The 19,777-nt window shown below is 46.3% G+C and overlaps 1 protein-coding gene across 2 annotated transcripts; it reads left to right on the forward strand.

The window, feature by feature from the left end:
* The first annotated feature begins 333 nt into the window (after window positions 1–333).
* Window positions 334–19,631, forward strand: LOC139412776 (copper-transporting ATPase 2-like). Of its 2 annotated transcripts, XR_011634724.1 has the most exons (22): window positions 334–968; window positions 2,183–3,029; window positions 5,106–5,390; window positions 5,528–5,691; window positions 5,975–6,136; window positions 6,316–6,392; window positions 6,517–6,700; window positions 8,241–8,474; window positions 9,421–9,512; window positions 9,733–9,860; window positions 10,785–10,939; window positions 11,075–11,209; window positions 11,338–11,532; window positions 12,766–12,948; window positions 13,166–13,364; window positions 15,485–15,631; window positions 16,773–16,915; window positions 17,096–17,299; window positions 17,436–17,553; window positions 17,708–17,810; window positions 18,916–19,386; window positions 19,428–19,631. XR_011634724.1 is itself a non-coding variant. In XM_071159480.1 (21 exons), exons 1-21 carry the CDS (start codon window positions 795–797, stop codon window positions 19,190–19,192), a joined length of 4,206 nt encoding a protein of 1,401 aa, XP_071015581.1. In that variant the 5' UTR covers window positions 334–794; the 3' UTR covers window positions 19,193–19,631. The 2 variants fall into 2 exon arrangements, 1 of the variants encoding a protein (XP_071015581.1); XM_071159480.1 differs by having other exon boundaries at window positions 18,916–19,631.
* Window positions 19,632–19,777: the final 146 nt, after the last annotated feature.

Genomic DNA, 19,777 nt, shown 5'->3' on the forward strand with positions numbered 1-19,777 from the left:
AAAAATGTAAAACATTATAGTATGACAATTAAACAACTGTATGTATTAGTGTAATTGAAAAATAACGACAAGTTATTTTTATGCATTTACCATTATGAAAAGGTTATTTTGAATTCACAGAGTAGGTTTAGGCTAGGCTATGCTGAAGGTGTGAGTGTAGGATTATATATGCATGTTTGTAGCTAATACATGACACAGCACCGAGTTTGCTACGTTGTTGCACTCGTTTCCAGTATAAAGTGCAACGGGAGGGGCTTTGCGCGCGTCCTCTTCTAGCCAGGTAAATGATCTACAATACACGCCGTATCTGCACTACAATACAGTAACACAATCACCAAACTAAGTGCCCAGTGAAACACTGTCATGGGTTTCCGTGTTATTGTGGGGGTTCCACAGCTGTGCTGTGAATTGTTGTGATCATTCACGTGCCCACTGCTTTTTTTACTTGTATTATTACGTGTTATTAATTGACCGTTATTTATATATTTTTATTTCTCTCTGCATTGTTGGGAAGGGCCCGTAAGTAATAATATCACAGTTAGTCTACACCTGTTGTTAATGAAGCATGTGACGAATGAAATTCGATTTGTCCAAGAGCTGGGCGCAAAAGAAAGGCATTGCCAGAGACAGAGGTAACCGCAAGCAGTGCGACTGGACTTCAATCATGTGCACAGCTCTGCACTATGCGCTCTCTGACATTATAGTGGCGTGTTGCCTAATAGAAACGTGAACCACGAACTTTTGCCCTCTCTGGGTGTTGTGAGAAACAAATAAAGAACCACAGAGAAGTGACCATGTTTTCGCAAAATCCGATAAGTAGCCTTACTAAATATGTTTCGAAGCCGTCAGTCGTGGGACAGGTTGAGGTTTGTATGGTTGAATGTCAGTCGCCTTGCGCTGTTAGGACAGCTGTACCAGACGGACAAACCGCAGACCATGGGAGGGAAGCAAATCAGGCTGAACTAAAGGTAAGAAACACTAACTGACCGGTTTCTTAACTGTTTAAATTTAAATGTATATTCCCATTTTAGATATACATGTATGGCGTTATACTGCTCACAAAAATTCGGAATTTATTTATAAATTCTGAGTTGATGTATTTGAAATCTGTGAAAATATTGTTTTGAGCCACGAAAGTCAGACCATGTTGTGTGTTCATATCACATCTATCCCTTGACCAGTTGGTTTGAGGTAACTACTGTACATAGAAAGCTCTCTCTCGGTTGACATTCCCATCAACAAACATGGAGTATCTTAGTATTTGTTTAACAGACAGTGTGAGCTGTGGCTTTCCTCATAGGACATACAGTAATGTAGGCTAATATACAGTACTGTAGGCTAATATACAGTAATGTAAGCTAATATACAGTAATGTAGGCTAATATACAGTAATGTAGGCTAATATACAGTAATGTAGGCTAATATACAGTAATGTAGGCTAATATACAGTAATGTAAGCTAATATACAGTAATGTAGGCTAATATACAGTAATGAAACAAATATTGTAAAAATGTATTGCCCACATGTGACACAAGGTCAGGAGTTCATATTGATCAGGTGAGGTGGTGTTATTTCTTATTGTATGGTAGACTGCAGTTTTACCATATTACAAAATGGCATTGGTAGTGTTCACAATGACTGCCAATGCACCGAATGCTCCCTGGCCTCTCCTCTCCTCCTCTCAGCCTGGGTGTCAGATCCAGATGAGCGTTGACTCTAAGCAGAGTCACATTGTTACCGTGTGAGCAGGGTTACTTATGGTCACGTGGTCCTGGAGCTTCTAGTAATCCATGGGTCTTTCAACACCTTTGTTTTACACCAGCAGTCTCTGGTCTGTGTGCTCCATCCTCATACAGTGGATGACCAGAAGTACTGTACGTTCCCAGAGTGGGCCACTAACGATGTTGACACTGGAGAATTCATTGTGAAGCAGTGGTGACCTAACTTGTCCTCTGCTTCAAGCCTTTTTAAGGGCCGGTCACAAATCTAACTCAAGATTTCAAGGAGCTGATTGCAATCAGCTTTTCATGGCAGCCAGTATTTAAAGGGCTATAAAAAACGTTGCTGCTTCGACTTCTGAAAACACTGAGCCTACATATAACTGACATGATCAAGTATGTGCATCTCAATCTGTTCTCTCTCTCTTGCTCTCGTCCTCTACCTCTCTGACCCTCTCTTAAGGAGAAGATGTGTCCCTGTGAGGCCTGGTGTTCCCAGAAGCGGACCTATGAGAACCTGGCCTACGAGCCTGGGAGTCAGAGTGAGCTCTACCCCCAACCTAAGGCCCTCTCCCGGGCTGTTTTCCAGCTCTCTGGCCTCACCCCCAAGTCCTCCATCCAGGCCATCGAGAGCCACATCACTAGCCTGAAGGGAGTGGTGTCTGTCAACTTCTCTGTGGCCAGTGGCCTGGCTCAGGTGGATTATAATGCATCATCTATCTCTACCAGGGAGTTATCTCTGGAGATCCAGGCCATGGGCTACGGCGTCGTGGACGTGGCTGGGGAAGAGGTGACTAAGATCGGGGAGACGGAGGCCACAGAGTCCCTGACGAGGATCAGGGTGAAGGGTATGACATGCCAGTCCTGTGTGCGCTCCATCGAGGGACGGATAGGGACTCTGCCTGGGGTTCTGCACATCAAGGTGTCTCTGAGCGATCAAGAGGCAGTAGTACAATTTCAGCCCCACATAGTGACATCTGAGGAGGTAAAGGAACAGATTGAAAACATGGGATTTGGTGCGACTCTTACGAACAAAGACACAAGTATAGATTGTGGTCAAGGGGAGACACCTGTGTCATCCTCCATCTTGGATTCACTGACTCAGACGTCTGTCATTGGGATTGTAGGGATGACCTGTAATTCATGTGTCCAGTCCATAGAGGGCAAGATCTCTGAGATGACTGGGGTGTGTTCTATAGCGGTGTCATTAAAGGAGGAACAGGGGACCGTCACCTTTGACCCCAGTCTGACTCAGCCAGAGGAACTAAGGGCAGCCATTGAAGACATGGGATTTGATGCTTCACTCATAGGTATGCTTAATATGTTTATTTCACCTTGAACAAAAATCACAACTACACTTTTCTAATCAGACATTTCATTCATGTAATATGGGGAGGGGGGCTCAACTGAGTAGGTACATCGTTGTACAGAATGCAGAGAAATGGATTACTTCAACATTCCAAACTCACCAAATTGGCAGTCTCACAGCGGTGGGCATACAGTAATACTGCTTTCAATGGACAATGCTGTTCAAAGCATTCTATTTCCATCCAGCCTTGCTATTGGTGGAGAGTAGGCAGCACTTGCGCACAGGTCTCCTTGGAAACGAGACAAGTGTGCTTTCTAGTGTGGCATCAAGTGTTCTTGAATTACCCAGACTTGGGGCCAGTAAAACAAGCTTATAAACAGATTATGAACCGGTTTGGTTCTTTTATGTCACCCCCCTTACACGAAAGCACTTTCTCTCCATCCATGCATAACCCATCCAACCAACGGTCTTGTTAATACACTGCTCAAAAAAATAAAGGGAACACTTAAACAACACAATGTAACTCCAAGTCAATCACATTTCTGTGAAATCAAACTGTCCACTTAGGAAGCAACACTGATTGACAATAAATGTCACATGCTGTTGTGCAAATGGAATAGACAACAGGTGGAAATTATAGGCAATTAGCAAGACACCCCCAATAAAGGAGTGGTTCTGCAGGTGGTGACCACAGACCACTTCTCAGTTCCTATGCTTCCTGGCTGATGTTTTGGTCACTTTTGAATGCTGGCGGTGCTTTCACTCTAGTGGTAGCATGAGAGGGAGTCTACAACCCACACAAGTGGCTCAGGTAGTGCAGCTCATCCAGAATGGCACATCAATGCGAGATGTGGCAAGAAGGTTTGCTGTGTCTGTCAGCGTAGTGTCCAGAGCATGGAGGCGCTACCAGGAGACAGGCCAGTACATCAGGAGACGTGGAGGAGGCCGTAGGAGGGCAACAACCCAGCAGCAGGACCGCTACCTCCACCTTTGTGCAAGGAGGAGCAGGAGGAGCAGTGCCAGAGCCCTGCAAAATGACCCCCATCAGGCCACAAATGTGCATGTGTCTGCTCAAACGGTCAGAAACAGACTCCATGAGGGTGGTATGAGGGCCTGACGTCCTCAGGTGAGGGTTGTGCTTACAGCCCAACACCATGCAGGACGTTTGGCAGAGAACACCAAGATTGGCAAATTCGCCACTGGCGCCCTGTGCTCTTCACAGATGAAAGCAGGTTCACACTGAGCACATGTGACAGACGTGACAGAGTCTGGAGACGCCGTGGAGAACGTTCTGCTGCCTGCAACATCCTCCAGCATGACCGGTTTGGCGGTGGGTCAGTCATGGTGTGGGGTGGCATTTCTTTGGGGGGCCGCACAGCCCTCCATGTGCTCGCCAGAGGTAGCCTGACTGCCATTAGGTACCGAGATGAGATCCTCAGACCCCTTGTGAGATCATATGCTGGTGCGGTTGGCCCTGGGTTCCTCCTAATGCAAAACAATGCTAGACCTCATGTGGCTGGAGTGTGTCAGCAGTTCCTACAAGAGGAAGGCATTGATGCTATGGACTGGCCCGCCCGTTCCCCAGACCTGAATCCAATTGAGCACATCTGGGACATCATGTCTCGCTCCATCCACCAACGCCATGTTGCACCACAGACTGTCCAGGAGTTGGCGGATGCTTTAGTCCAGGTCTGGGAGGAGATCCCTCAGGAGACCATCCGCCACCTCATCAGGTGCATGCCCAGGCGTTGTAGGGAGGTCATGCAGGCACGCGGAGGCCACACACACTACTGAGCCTCATTTTGACTTGTTTTAAGGACATTACATCAAAGTTGGATCAACCTGTAGTGTGGTTTTCCACTTTAATTTTGAGTGTGACTCCAAATCCAGACCTCCATGGGTTGATAAATTTGATTTCCATTGATAATTTTTGTGTGATTTTGTTGTCAGCACATTCAACTATGTAAAGACAAAAGTATTTAATAAGAATATTTCATTCATTCAGATCTAGGATGTGTTATTTTAGTGTTCCCTTTATTTTTTTGAGCAGTGTATGTTGTGTTCTTTTCTCCTGAAGAATCTGGTTCTGCAGAAACTCTACCAACCCCTCCCCTTCAAAGACGAAAGACTCCCCTTTCCCCCCACTCCCCCAGAATGGCTCACAGTAGCTTTGGCTCTACCAAGACTTCCATTAACGGTAGCTCTGGCTCTACCAAGACTTCCATTAACGGTAGCTCTGGCTCTACCAAGATGGCCACTGCTGATGAGGAGGGGAAGGTTCAGAAGTGCTTCATCCGTGTGACAGGCATGACCTGTGCCTCCTGTGTGGCCAACATTGAGAGGAACTTAGTCAAACACAGAGGTGGGTGATGTTATCCTTTAGGTCACTATCATTTCCCATAGAGTTTCTATCATGAGGATCATGAGGATAAACAAGTATTTTGTGGTGATGCCACTTTCCCTGGTTAGGGGTTAACTGCACAACATTGTGTGTTCCAGGTGTCATCTCAGTGCTGGTTGCCCTCATGGCTGGTAAGGCGGAGGTGAAGTATGACCCTGGTATTGTTGATGCCAAGCGGATAACACAGCTCATAGAGGGTCTAGGCTTCGGTGCCACACTGATAGAGGACAATGCTGTTATGGATGGGAAACTGGACCTCTCTGTGAGTCCTCTCATTGGCTGAGACAACATGGAGAAAGAAGAAATAGCTAAATACATTTCTATGCTTGGCTAAATACATTTCTATGCTTGGCTAAATACATTTCTATGCTTGGCTAAATACATTTCTATGCTTGGCTAAATACATTTCTATGCTTGGCTAAATACATTTCTATGCTTGGCTAAATACATTTTCTTTGATGTTTAGTCCAGTACTACATTGGGCCAACGGATTGTCTGGTACAGCTGCATTAAGTTTAAATTTGTTTTGCTCATCTCATGTGTAGGTAACTGGGATGACATGTGCGTCATGTGTCCATAACATTGAGTCCAAACTCACCAGGACCAAAGGGATTCTAGAAGCTTCAGTTGCACTGGCAACCAATAAAGCCCAGATCAAGTTTGACCCAGAAGTGCTTGGAGCTCGTGACATCATCAGAATGATTGAGGTAGCTAGCTAGAAGTTGACTTTGCTGCCATGTCTCTTTAAATTTGGTTGCTACATTTGTTTTTCCATCACCAACATCTTGTAATTGTTTTGATCACCTATATATTCACATTGTGCCATTACAGTGTTGGTACATATTCTTACCCATATTTACAACTGTAGTAACTCTGTCTGTTCTAGGGGCTGGGCTTTGGGGCGTCTCTAATGAAAGCTGAAGGCTTTGGGAACAACCTGGATCATGGGGAAGAGATTCAACAGTAAGTATCTGTTTTGGTCCTCTGTCGATTTTGACTTGATATACGTGTTTTTGAATCAACCTTGAATTGTTTTAACACACTCTCCTCTCTGCATGCGTCCTGCGTGTGTGTGTGTGTGTTCCAGGTGGAAGAACTCGTTCCTGTTCAGTCTGGTGTTTGGGGTGCCAGTGATGGGCTTGATGATCTACATGATGGTAATGGACAGTCAGCACGGGGAACACGGTGGCTCAATGCCCGAGGAGCAGAACCTTCTCCCAGGCCTCTCCCTCCTCAACCTAGCCTTCTTCCTGCTCTGTACACCTGTCCAGGTATACTAAGACCCTACCTATCCCTGCTACTGGCTCAGTCTCAGTACTGTAGATGTGTCTGTGACCCCAGATACTATAGGACCCTACCAAGCCCTGCTACTGGCTCAGTCTCAGTACTGTAGATGTGTCTGTGACCCCAGATACTATAGGACCCTACCAAGCCCTGCTACTGGCTCAGTCTCAGTACTGTAGATGTGTCTGTGACCCCCAGATACAATAGGACCCTACCAAGCCCTGCTACTGGCTCAGTCTCAGTACTGTAGATGTGTCTTTGACCCCCAGATACAATAGGACCCTACCAAGCCCTGCTACTGGCTCAGTCTCAGTACTGTAGATGTGTCTGTGACCCCAGATACTATAGGACCCTACCAAGCCCTGCTACTGGCTCAGTCTCAGTACTGTAGATGTGTCTGTGACCCCAGATACTATAGGACCCTACCAAGCCCTGCTACTGGCTCAGTCTCAGTACTGTAGATGTGTCTGTGACCCCCAGATACAATAGGACCCTACCAAGCCCTGCTACTGGCTCAGTCTCAGTACTGTAGATGTGTCTGTGACCCCCAGATACAATAGGACCCTACCAAGCCCTGCTACTGGCTCAGTCTCAGTACTGTAGATGTGTCTTTGACCCCCAGATACAATAGGACCCTACCAAGCCCTGCTACTGGCTCAGTCTCAGTACTGTAGATGTGTCTTTGACCCCCAGATACAATAGGACCCTACCAAGCCCTGCTACTGGCTCAGTCTCAGTACTGTAGATGTGTCTGTGACCCCCAGATACAATAGGATCCTACCAAGCCCTGATACTGTCTCAGTCTCAGTACTGTAGATGTGTCTTTGACCCCCAGATACAATAGGACCCTACCAAGCCCTGCTACTGGCTCAGTCTCAGTACTGTAGATGTGTCTTTGACCCCCAGATACAATAGGACCCTACCAAGCCCTGCTACTGGCTCAGTCTCAGTACTGTAGATGTGTCTGTGACCCCAGATACTATAGGACCCTACCAAGCCCTGCTACTGGCTCAGTCTCAGTACTGTAGATGTGTCTTTGACCCCCAGATACAATAGGACCCTACCAAGCCCTGCTACTGGCTCAGTCTCAGTACTGTAGATGTGTCTTTGACCCCCAGATACAATAGGACCCTACCAAGCCCTGCTACTGGCTCAGTCTCAGTACTGTAGATGTGTCTGTGACCCCAGATACTATAGGACCCTACCAAGCCCTGCTACTGGCTCAGTCTCAGTACTGTAGATGTGTCTTTGACCCCCAGATACAATAGGACCCTACCAAGCCCTCATACTGCTGATCTACTGTATGTCGTAGTCCATTATATAATAACTGTAAGTCACATTTCTCTCTCTCTTCATACCTCTCTTTCTCAATCTCTGTCTCTCTTGCTCTCTCTCTTCATACCTCTCTTTCTCAATCTCTCTCGGTCTCTCGCTCTCTCTCTTCATACCTCTCTTTCTCAATCTCTCTCTGTCTCTTGCTCTCTCTCTCCTCCTCTTTCCCTCCCCCACATCCTACTCCTCCATCAGATCTTCGGGGGTCGTTATTTCTACATCCAGGCGTACCGCTCGTTGAGACACCGCACGGCTAACATGGACGTCCTCATCGTCCTGGCAACCTCCATCGCCTACATCTACTCAGTTGTGGTCCTCATTGTGGCGATGGCAGAGAGAGCCAATCAGAGCCCTGTCACCTTCTTTGACACCCCGCCCATGCTCTTCGTCTTCATCGCCCTGGGCCGGTGGCTGGAGCACATAGCAAAGGTAAGGCTATTCTACCCTACTCTACTCTACTCTATTCTATTATGCTATATTCTACTCTATTCCATTCTATTATGTTCTACTCAATTGTATTCTACTCTACTCTGCTCTATTCCATTCTACTCTATTATTTTCTACTCTATTGTACTCTATTCCATTCTTCACTACTGTACTCTATTCCATTCTACTGACCTCTATTTCATTCTACTCTATTATTTTTACTCTACTGTACTCTATTCCATTCTACTCTACTGTACTTTATTCCATTCTAATCTACTGTACTCTATTCCATTATACTCTATTCCATTCTATTATATTCTACTCTATTCCATTCTACTCTTTTCTACTCTACTCTGTTCTACTGTACTATATTCTACTGTAATCTATTCCATTATACTCTACTCTATTCCATTCTATTATATTCTACTCTATTCCGTTCTACTCTATTCTACACTACTCTATTCCATTCTATTCTACTCTGTTCTACTCTACTCAATTGTATTCTACTCTGCTCTATTCCATTCTACTCTATTATTTTCTACTCTATTCCATTCTACTCTATTCTACTCTACTCTGTCTACTCTGTTCTACTCTACTCCATTCCACTCTATTCTACTCTACTCAATTCTAGTGTTTCTCCTACGATTAGTTATGCGGGTTTCATTCCACTTTCCTTTACCTGGACCACAGCTAAAGTCCTTTTGGTTGGAAGTACTTCTGTTGCTCTCAGCTTTATGGATGGTGGATCACCAGGGGGTTATTCTAGGTCATATCTGATCAGTTTTTGTGGCATTTATGGTCATATGATTGTGTTATTATGGTGTCAGTGTGGGAAAGCAATCACCAGACTACAGGCTGAAGACTTATGCTGAGGTCGGCTGGTAATTCCCAGGTTTAATCAACACCCACTCATGTCATTGTCTCTGTGTTTCCTGTTCCTGTTCTGCAGAGTAAGACATCTGAAGCACTGGCCAAGCTGATGTCACTGCAAGCTACTGATGCCACTGTGGTCACGTTAGGTCCTGACCACTCCATCCTCAGGTGAACCTAAACCCAGGTTCATTTTCCCACAGTGAACACTGTGTGATGTTTATTTTTATATTGGCCTCATATAATCAAACCTGCCTTAGCCATGATTTCTTTACAATCTGTTTATAGCTGTGTCCATCAACTATTCTGAGAATATTTCACCACAATAAATCAGTACTGTGTCTGTGCTGTGTGCGTACGTGCGTGTGTGTGTCTGTGCTGTGTGTGTCAGTGAGGAGCAGGTGTCGGTGGAGCTGGTCCAGAGAGGAGACATAGTGAAGGTGGCGCCTGGGGGAAAGTTCCCCGTGGACGGGAAGGTGATCGAGGGAAGCTCCATGGCAGATGAGTCCCTCATCACAGGTAAGAACCGTTTTGTTGGGGAGCCAATGGGCCGTAGGGGTTTACTGTCATTATGGTCCTTTTGTGGTCTATTGGTGATTGACTGTGTTGCAGTGAAGGGTAAAGGCATGTAAATGCATGTTTTTTTATTTAACAGTAGCAAAATACCACTACATGACCCACCTAGTGTGGAGAAATGCATTGAAAATCTAGGTAGCATGACTCTATTCACTAACGACGATCGTTGTCATTGTGGTCATTTAGTAGTCTGTATCGGTGGTTGCTGGTAGTCATTGTGGTCATTTAGTAGTCTGTATCGGTGGTTGCTGGTAGTCATTGTGGTCATTTAGTAGTCTGTATCGGTGGTTGCTGGTAGTCATTGTGGTCATTTAGTAGTCTGTATCGGTGGTTGCTGGTAGTCATTGTGGTCATTTAGTAGTCTGTATCGGTGGTTGCTGGTAGTCATTGTGGTCATTTAGTAGTCTGTATCGGTGGTTGCTGGTAGTCATTGTGGTCATTTAGTAGTCTATCGGTGGTTGCTGGTAGTCATTGTGGTCATTTAGTAGTCTGTATCGGTGGTTGCTGGTAGTCATTGTGGTCATTTAGTAGTCTGTATCGGTGGTTGCTGGTAGTCATTGTGGTCATTTAGTAGTCTGTATCGGTGGTTGCTGGTAGTCATTGTGGTCATTTAGTAGTCTGTATCGGTGGTTGCTGGTAGTCATTTAGTAGTCTATATCGGTGGTTGCTGGTAGTCATTGTGGTCATTTAGTAGTCTGTATCGGTGGTTGCTGGTAGTCATTGTGGTCATTTAGTAGTCTGTATCGGTGGTTGCTGGTAGTCATTGTGGTCATTTAGTAGTCTGTATCGGTGGTTGCTGGTAGTCATTGTGGTTCTTTGGTGGTCTACCATGGTTGATGGGGTGGTCAATGTTCTCTCTGTGGTCAGGTGAGCCCATGCCTGTGAGTAAGAAGCCCGGCAGTTCAGTGATAGCTGGCTCCATCAACGCCCACGGATCTCTACTGGTGCAGGCCACCCACGTAGGAGCAGACACCACCCTCTGTCAGATAGTCAAACTAGTGGAGGAGGCACAGACATCCAAGGTAAACAAACCACTTTATGGCCAAGGTCAAGACGGGACATCTTTGATTGTAGGCTACAATTACCTGTGTAAGTTACAATATAATCAGTTACTTATTATATTTTCTAAGTATCTGAAACATCTCTTGTTGGACTAGGCCCCCATCCAGCAGTTTGCAGACAGACTGAGTGGCTACTTTGTACCCTTCATAGTCATTGCCTCAGTGCTAACACTGCTGGTCTGGCTGGTGATCGGCTTTGTCAACTTCCATGTTGTGAAGGAGTACTTTCCTGTGAGTAACCACAAGAGCTTATCAAACTCCTAACAAAGCCTTATGGCATTGATGTACTTTCTGAATGAAAAGACCAGTTCTGAATCATAGTGTTTGTGTGTTTCTGTTTGTGTGTTTCAACCTCACAGGGTTACGATGAGAACATCCCCAAGACAGATGTTATTGTCCGCTTCGCCTTCCAGGCCTCCATCACAGTCCTGTCCATCGCCTGCCCCTGCTCTCTGGGCCTGGCGACCCCGACAGCTGTCATGGTGGGCACGGGGGTCGGAGCCCAGAACGGCATCCTCATCAAGGGAGGGGAACCGCTGGAGATGGCCCACAAGGCAATGCACCTCTATTTACTACCTCCCAACCGAAACATACTTCCCCTAAACGTCCAGTGTTTTCCAAACTGTATTGTGGGCCGGGTACAGGGTAGAGTCGGTTATGGTGACTTAGTGTGAAGCTGTTTTCCAAACTGTATTGTGGGCCGGGTACAGGGTAGAGTCGGTTATGGTGACTTAGTGTGAAGCTGTTTTCCAAACTGTATTGTGGGCCGGGTACAGGGTAGAGTCGGTTATGGTGACTTAGTGTGAAGCTGTTTTCCAAACTGTATTGTGGGCCGGGTACAGGGTAGAGTCGGTTATGGTGACTTAGTGTGAAGCTGTTTTCCAAACTGTATTGTGGGCCGGGTACAGGGTAGAGTCGGTTATGGTGACTTAGTGTGAAGCTGTTTTCCAAACTGTATTGTGGGCCGGGTACAGGGTAGAGTCGTTTATGGTGACTTAGTGTGAAGCTGTTTTCCAAACTGTATTGTGGGCCGGGTACAGGGTAGAGTCGGTTATGGTGACTTAGTGTGAAGCTGTTTTCCAAACTGTATTGTGGGCCGGGTACAGGGTAGAGTCGGTTATGGTGACTTAGTGTGAAGCTGTTTTCCAAACTGTATTGTGGGCCGGGTACAGGGTAGAGTCGGTTATGGTGACTTAGTGTGAAGCTGTTTTCCAAACTGTATTGTGGGCCGGGTACAGGGTAGAGTCGGTTATGGTGACTTAGTGTGAAGCTGTTTTCCAAACTGTATTGTGGGCCGGGTACAGGGTAGAGTCGTTTATGGTGACTTAGTGTGAAGCTGTTTTCCAAACTGTATTGTGGGCCGGGTACAGGGTAGAGTCGGTTATGGTGACTTAGTGTGAAGCTGTTTTCCAAACTGTATTGTGGGCCGGGTACAGGGTAGAGTCGGTTAGGGTGACTTAGTGTGAAGCTGTTTTCCAAACTGTATTGTGGGCCGGGTACAGGGTAGAGTCGGTTACGGTGACTTAGTGTGAAGCTGTTTTCCAAACTGTATTGTGGGCCGGGTACAGGGTAGAGTCGGTTACGGTGACTTAGTGTGAAGTTGTTTTCCAAACTGTATTGTGGGCCGGGTACAGGGTAGAGTCGGTTATGGTGACTTAGTGTGAAGTTGAACATGTATGACAGGCATTTTCCACTGCTCTAACCCTAAAAGCCACAGCTAAAGCTACCAGCAGTAACACAGACAGAAAATGACAGTGTTGTCCGCTCCCTCCTTTCCTCCCATTCAGATCGGTGCGGTGATGTTTGATAAGACGGGCACCATCACTAACGGTGTCCCGCGGGTGACCAGGGTGTTGGTGCTGTGGGAGAGGGCACGGCTGCCCCTGCGTAAGGTCCTGGCACTGGTGGGCACAGCGGAGGCCAGCAGTGAACACCCACTGGGGATGGCTGTGGCCAAGCACTGCAAAGAGGTGAGGGTATTTCATTGATATCTACCAGGTATCTGTGCTTTAGCCGCTGTATAAACACAGACCAGGTCATTCTATCCACTTTACCCTGGAATTATTCTCCAGGTCGTTGATATAAATGAGAATGAATGTTCACAGTCAACTTACCTAGTGAAGTAAGGGCTCAATATAATGAAATAAATAACTAGTGTGAGCGAGCGCCTGTCCGTATGTATATCAGGAGCTGGAGACAGATGTTCTGGGTTCCTGTAAGGACTTCCAGTCGGTGCCAGGCTGTGGGATCAGCTGTAAGGTGTCTAACATTGAGGAGGTACTGCTGGAGGGTGACCAGGACTCCTGTCATACCCAGGTCACACTGCAGGGGGCCACGACTGATGAGAGCAGCCTGGTCGGCGATACTGTGTCAGTGTCAGTGTCAGGTCAGTGTTGCTTTACAACATCACGGTTTTTACCCCTTTACTTGGTGGTCGTACTCATGATGTACAGTACCCATCAAAAGTTTGGACACACCTACTTATTCAAGGGTTTTTCTTTATTTTTACTATTTTCTGCATTGTAGAATAATAGTGAAGACATCAAAACTATGAAATAACACATATGGAATCATGTAGTAACCAAAAAAAGTGTTAAACAAATCAAAATATATTTTATATTCTTCAAAGTAGCCACCCTTTGCCTGGATGGCAGCTTTTCACACTCTCGGCATTCTCTCAACCAGCTTCATGAGGAATGCTTTTCCAACAGTCTTGAAGGAGTTCCCACGCATGCTGAGCACGTGTTGGCTGCTTTTCCTTCACTCTGCGGTTCAACTCATCCCAAACCATCTCAATTGGGTTGAGGTCGGGTGATTGTGGAGGCCAGGTCATCTGATGCATACTCCATCACTCTCCTTCTTGGTCAAAAAAGCCCTTACAGCCTGGAGGTGTGTTGGGTCATTGTCCTGTTGAAAAACAAATGACAGTCCCACTAAGCGCAAACCAGATGGGATGGCGTATCGCTGCAGAATTCTGTGGTAGCCATGCTGCTTAAGTGTGCCTTGAATTCTAAATAAATCACTGGCAGTGTCACCAGCGAAGCACCATCACACCACCTCCTCCATGCTTCACGGTGGGAACCACACATATGGAGATCATCCGTTCACCGACTCTGCGTCTCACAAAGACACGCTGGTTGGAACCAAAAAGCTCAGATTTGGACTCATCAGACCAAACAACAGATTTCCACCGGTCTAATGTCCATTGCTCATGTTTCTTGGCCCAAGCAAGTCTCTTCTTATTGGTGTCCTTTAGTAGTGGTGTCTTTGCAGCAATTCAACCATGAAGTCCTGATTTACACAGTTTCCTCTGAACAGTTGATGTTGAGATGTGTCTGTTACTTGAACTCTGTGACACATTTATTTGGGCTGCAATCTGAGGCTGATAACTCTGATGAACTTGTCCTCTGCAGCAGAGGTAACTCTGGGTCTTCCTTTCCTGTGGCGGTCCTCATGAGAGCCAGTTTCATCACAGCGCTTGTTGGCTTTTGCGACTGCACTTGAAGAAACTTTCAACGTTCTTGAAATTTTCCGGATTGACTGACCTTCATGTCTTAAAGTAATAGTGGTATCATGTTTTAGGGAAGACCCAGATGCAGACAGTTTTGAAGAAACAAAGTTTAATACTAAACAGGGGCAGGCAAACAACAGGTCAAGGCAGACAGGGGTGAATAATCCAGAGAGGATGTGAAGGGTCCAGAACGGCAGGCAGTCTCAGGGTCAGGGCAGGCAGGGGTCAATAATCTAGAGAGGATGTGAAGGGTCCAGAACGGCAGGCAGTCTCAGGATCAGGGCAGGCAGGGGTCAATAATCTAGAATGGTGGGGTAAGGTACAAAATGGCAGGCAGTCTCAGGGTCAGGGCAGGCAGAACGGTCAAACCAGGAAGGACTAAAAAACAGGAGCAAGAAACAGGCAGGAGTAGGTAAACAAACGCTGGTAGGTTTTACGAACAAAACGAACTGGCAACAAACAAACAGAGAACAGAGGTATAAATACACAGGAGATAATGGGGAAGATGGGCGACACCTGGAGGGGGGTGGAGACGAGCACAAAGACAGGTGAAACAGATCAGGGTGTGACAGGTGGACTGTCGTTTCTCTTATTTGAGCTGTCTTTTACCAAATAGGGCTATCTTCTGTATACCACATCTTCCTTGTCACAACACAACTGATTGGCTCAAACGCATTAAGAAGGAAAGAAATTCCACAAATTAACTTTTAAGAAGGCACACCTGTTAATTGAAATGCATTCCAGGTGACTACCTCATGAAGCTGGTTGAGAGTATGCCAAGAGTGTGCAAAGCTGTCATCAAGGCAAAGGGTGGCTACTTTGAAGAATCTCAAATATAAAATATATTTTGATTTGTTTTAAACTTTTTTGGTTACTACATGATTCTATATGTGTTATTTCATAGTTTTGATGTCTTCACTATTATTCTACAATGTAGAAAGTTGTCTAGCCTTGAAGTCCACTCCATTGCTAATGGTGTTTTGTGTGTTGTCCAGGTCCCTCTGCTAGCCCCTCCTATTCGGTCCTGATCGGGAACAGAGAGTGGATAAGGCGGAACGGGCTTCATGTAGGAGCTGACGTGGATGACGCCATGTCCAGCCACGAGACCAAGGGGCAGACAGCCATCCTGGTAGCTATAGATGGTACAGTCTCAGTCCAATGACAGACATTTACATTTGAGTAATTTAGCAGACACTGTTATCCAGAGAGACTTACAGTTAGTGCATTCATGATAGCTAGGTGGGACAACCACATACATATCAGTCATAGTAAGTACATTTTTCCTCATTAAAGTAGCTATCAGCAGAGTCAGTGCTGGTAAGTGGAAAAAGTCAAGTGCGAGTGTTAGTTCACAGAAGGTAGTTTTTTTGGGGGGGTCCAACAGAAGAAAAGCCTTCACATCCCACTGGGTCAGGTTATGGACACATATTGTAATAGTCCTGAACTGTCTCTCAACAGTGGTTTATCTATGACCCTCAGGACTGTGTCCTACTCCATCAGTGGTTTATCTATGACCCTCAGGACTGTGTCCTACTCCATCAGTGGTTTATCTATGACCCTCAGGACTGTGTCCTACTCCAACAGTGGTTTATCTATGACCCTCAGGACTGTGTCCTACTCCATCAGTGGTTTATCTATGACCCTCAGGACTGTGTCCTACTCCAACAGTGGATTATCTATGACCCTCAGGACTGTGTCCTACTCCAACAGTGGTTTATCTATGACCCTCAGGACTGTGTCCTACTCCATCAGTGGTTTATCTATGACCCTCAGGACTGTGTCCTACTCCAACAGTGGTTTATCTATGACCCTCAGGACTGTGTCCTACTCCATCAGTGGTTTATCTATGATCCTCAGGACTGTGTCCTACTCCAACAGTGGTTTATCTATGATCCTCAGGACTGTGTCCTACTCCAACAGTGGTTTATCTATGATCCTCAGGACTGTGTCCTACTCCAACAGTGGTTTATCTATGATCCTCAGGACTGTGTCCTACTCCAACAGTGGTTTATCTATGATCCTCAGGATTGTGTCCTACTCCAACAGTGGTTTATCTATGACCCTCAGGACTGTGTCCTACTCCAACAGTGGTTTATCTATGACCCTCAGGACTGTGTCCTACTCCAACAGTGGATTATCTATGACCCTCAGGACTGTGTCCTACTCCAACAGTGGTTTATCTATGAGGTACATACACTGAACATGGGATATGTGTCAATCCCCTGCGTCAACCTCACCGTTCCGTGTCGGGGACATGTTCCATCTCCTCTTCCTATGCCCTAGGTGTACTGTGTGCCATGCTGGCCATAGCAGACACAGTGAAGACCGAGTCTGCCCTGGCTGTCCATACTTTACTCAGCATGGGGATAGAGGTGGTCATGATCACTGGGGACAACAGACGTACTGCTAAGGCTATAGCCACACAGGTAAGAGAAAGATAGAGACCGCACGTATGCATGTGCAGCACATGGGGATGTGCAAGACAGAGGTTCTGGGTTCGAGTCTTGGTGTGAGCTGAATCAGGAGGAAGTGGTACTTGCTAAGCAAGCAGCGTGGCGTTCATTACACACACACACGTCTGAATTGTGTCTCTGTCCCTCCTCCAGGTGGGCATCAGGAAGGTATTTGCGGAGGTGCTGCCGTCCCACAAGGTGGCCAAGGTGCAGGAGCTGCAGGAGAGGGGTCTGAGGGTGGCCATGGTGGGTGACGGGGTCAACGACTCGCCCGCCCTCGCCCGCGCCGACGTGGGCATCGCCATAGGGACGGGCACAGACGTGGCCATAGAGGCAGCTGACGTGGTGCTGATCAGGGTGAGGAGCAGAGTGGGGTGTGGTTGGGATGTTAACTACATCCTAGTTACATGTGTTGTGAGATGAGGTCTCCTGGGTGTATTTTCTGTCCCAAAGGAACTTCAGTGATTTGAGTTGTTTTCTCCGTTCTACGTAGAATGATCTGTTAGACGTGGTGGCCTGTATTGAGCTGTCCAAGAAGACTGTTCAGAGGATACGCATCAACTTTGTCTTCGCTCTCATCTACAACCTGGTAGGGATTCCCATCGCCGCAGGTCAGTAACAAATCATATTTTATTGGTCGCATACACATATTTAGCAGATGTTATTGCGAGTGTAGCAAAATGCCTGTGATCCTAGCACCAACAGTGCAGTTCTGTGTGTGTGTGTGTGTATGTAGTAAAGCTGGGTTGCACTGTACCCATCCAGGTGTGTTTCTGCCCGCTGGTCTGGTCCTACAGCCATGGATGGGTTCAGCAGCTATGGCAGCTTCCTCTGTGTCTGTGGTCATCTCTTCCCTGCTGTTAAAACTGTGAGTGTATGCTTCTGCCTCTCTGTCTGTCCGTCCTTCCATCTATCTCCCTGTCTGTTGGGGATTTTGCTGTGTATTTATTTCAACCAATCAAACTTGCCCTCCTAGATGTTTTGCATACCTTTCAACATCCCAGATGGGAACTTTTACTGGATGTCATGCAAGCATTTTTATACCACTTTTCATGCACCAAAATCTCAATCTCTTCCCTGTAAACTCGGTCCATTGAGAAGCGTTTCCATAGTAACCCGAGTAAAGTAGCGTGTGCCTGTAGAACAGCCCAGGGCACCGTGTCCAGAGTGTCTCTGTTGCAGCAGCCCACTCACTGAACACTACACAGACTGAACACAGTGCACTTTGACCTCTCAGCTGTATCTAGTTCACTATTTGGAACCACTCCAACTCCCTCTTTATTTATGGAAAACAGTGTAAATGTCTCAATCTTTCTCTCCTTTTCTGTTCCTTACATGCCACATGTTTTCATGTCATGTTTGTCTTACTCACTCACACGTTATTCTGCCTGTATTAACACGCCACTTGTCCGTTTCAGGTCAAGTCTCTGTCGCAACACTTTTCTCCCCATCCTCCTCATACTCTCGTTTACTCGTTCAAATATTGTTTATTGAACACGCACCAGAATGGTGTATAGGTATAAAAGACAAGTCTGCAATTCTTATCTAAACATAAAAGAGCAGACAGGAACAACAAGACCCAGAGTTCTGGGTACAAAACAAATATTACAAAACAAGACATACAGAACAAGGACGTGTAGAAAGAAAGAGGGTAGATGTCACCCCCCTTATCTCCCCCATCTATTCCCCTCCTAACTGCTCGGGTGGCGGGGCCAGCACATGCTGCCTATAGGTAGATTAAAATATTAGAATTGAGAGTGCGTTAAAATGTACAAATCCACAGCGCCGACTGGTCCAAGTAAGAGAGGAAAGGCTGACAGATTTGATCAAATGTTAGAATATATCTCATTCTTTCTAAGTGTACAGTGTTTGCCAATTCGCTAAGCCATAATTTGGTAGAGGGAGCTTCCCTCCTTTTGCTCTCTCTCTTACTAAAACTGACCTCAGTCCTCTCCTGCTTCTTCCTGCTCCAGGTATAAGAAGACGTCAATCGAGACGTATGAGTTCCGAGCCCAGGGGAACATGAAGAGCCTGAGCCCCAGCCAGGTGAGCACCCACGTGGGTCTGGACGACCGGCGACGCACCCCTCCCTCCCTCCGCGGTGCCTGGGAGCGCCTGAGCCAGGGCAGCCGCCTCTCCCTGCCCATCTCCCTCTCCAGCCAGCCGGACAGCCGAGGTCCATCCACCCCCTCTCTCCAGGACCGCTGCTCCCTGCTGGACCACGAGAAGGAAGTGGGCCTCGTAGTGTAGCAAGGTGCCAGGTAGAGGACATTATGTCGAAAGGGAAACTACCTGTCCTATGGAAACCATCTGATGGAAAGGTCCAAGGGAAACTGTCCACATTCCTTAGTCTCATCCTCTTCATGTCAATTAGATGTATTTTAATATTTGACTGAACCATAACTGAGAAATAAATCAATACCTAGAAATGAATCATTCACAAAGTTACTTTCTTTAAATCTTTCAAGACACTTTTTATCACAAGCGGTTAAACAATATGGCTCTTCAGTTTACATTATGAGGAAATGTTATTCATTGTGAACTTTTTTTAGGGGGATTGTCATGTGTGGTTTGCCCACCTATTGTCTGTTTTGAGTGAGTTCTAATGGTTCATTTGTCTCTCCTTTGTCCCTGTAGTCCAAATATATTTCAGTAAAATCCACCAAGGTTTCTGCTTTGTACTTCCCTTGACTTGCTTGTGTAGCCCATCTCATTAAGCCTTTTACACAACATCTCCATCAAAATGTACATGTAGGCCTGTAAGTAGGCCATATGTGTATAATCACCTTCTAAATGAAAAGCATTGTGTCTGTAGAACCTCATCAGAAAGACTTT

This window comes from Oncorhynchus clarkii, chromosome 7 (genome assembly GCF_045791955.1).
Source record: "Oncorhynchus clarkii lewisi isolate Uvic-CL-2024 chromosome 7, UVic_Ocla_1.0, whole genome shotgun sequence".
In the NCBI taxonomy this organism is placed as follows: domain Eukaryota; kingdom Metazoa; phylum Chordata; class Actinopteri; order Salmoniformes; family Salmonidae; genus Oncorhynchus; species Oncorhynchus clarkii.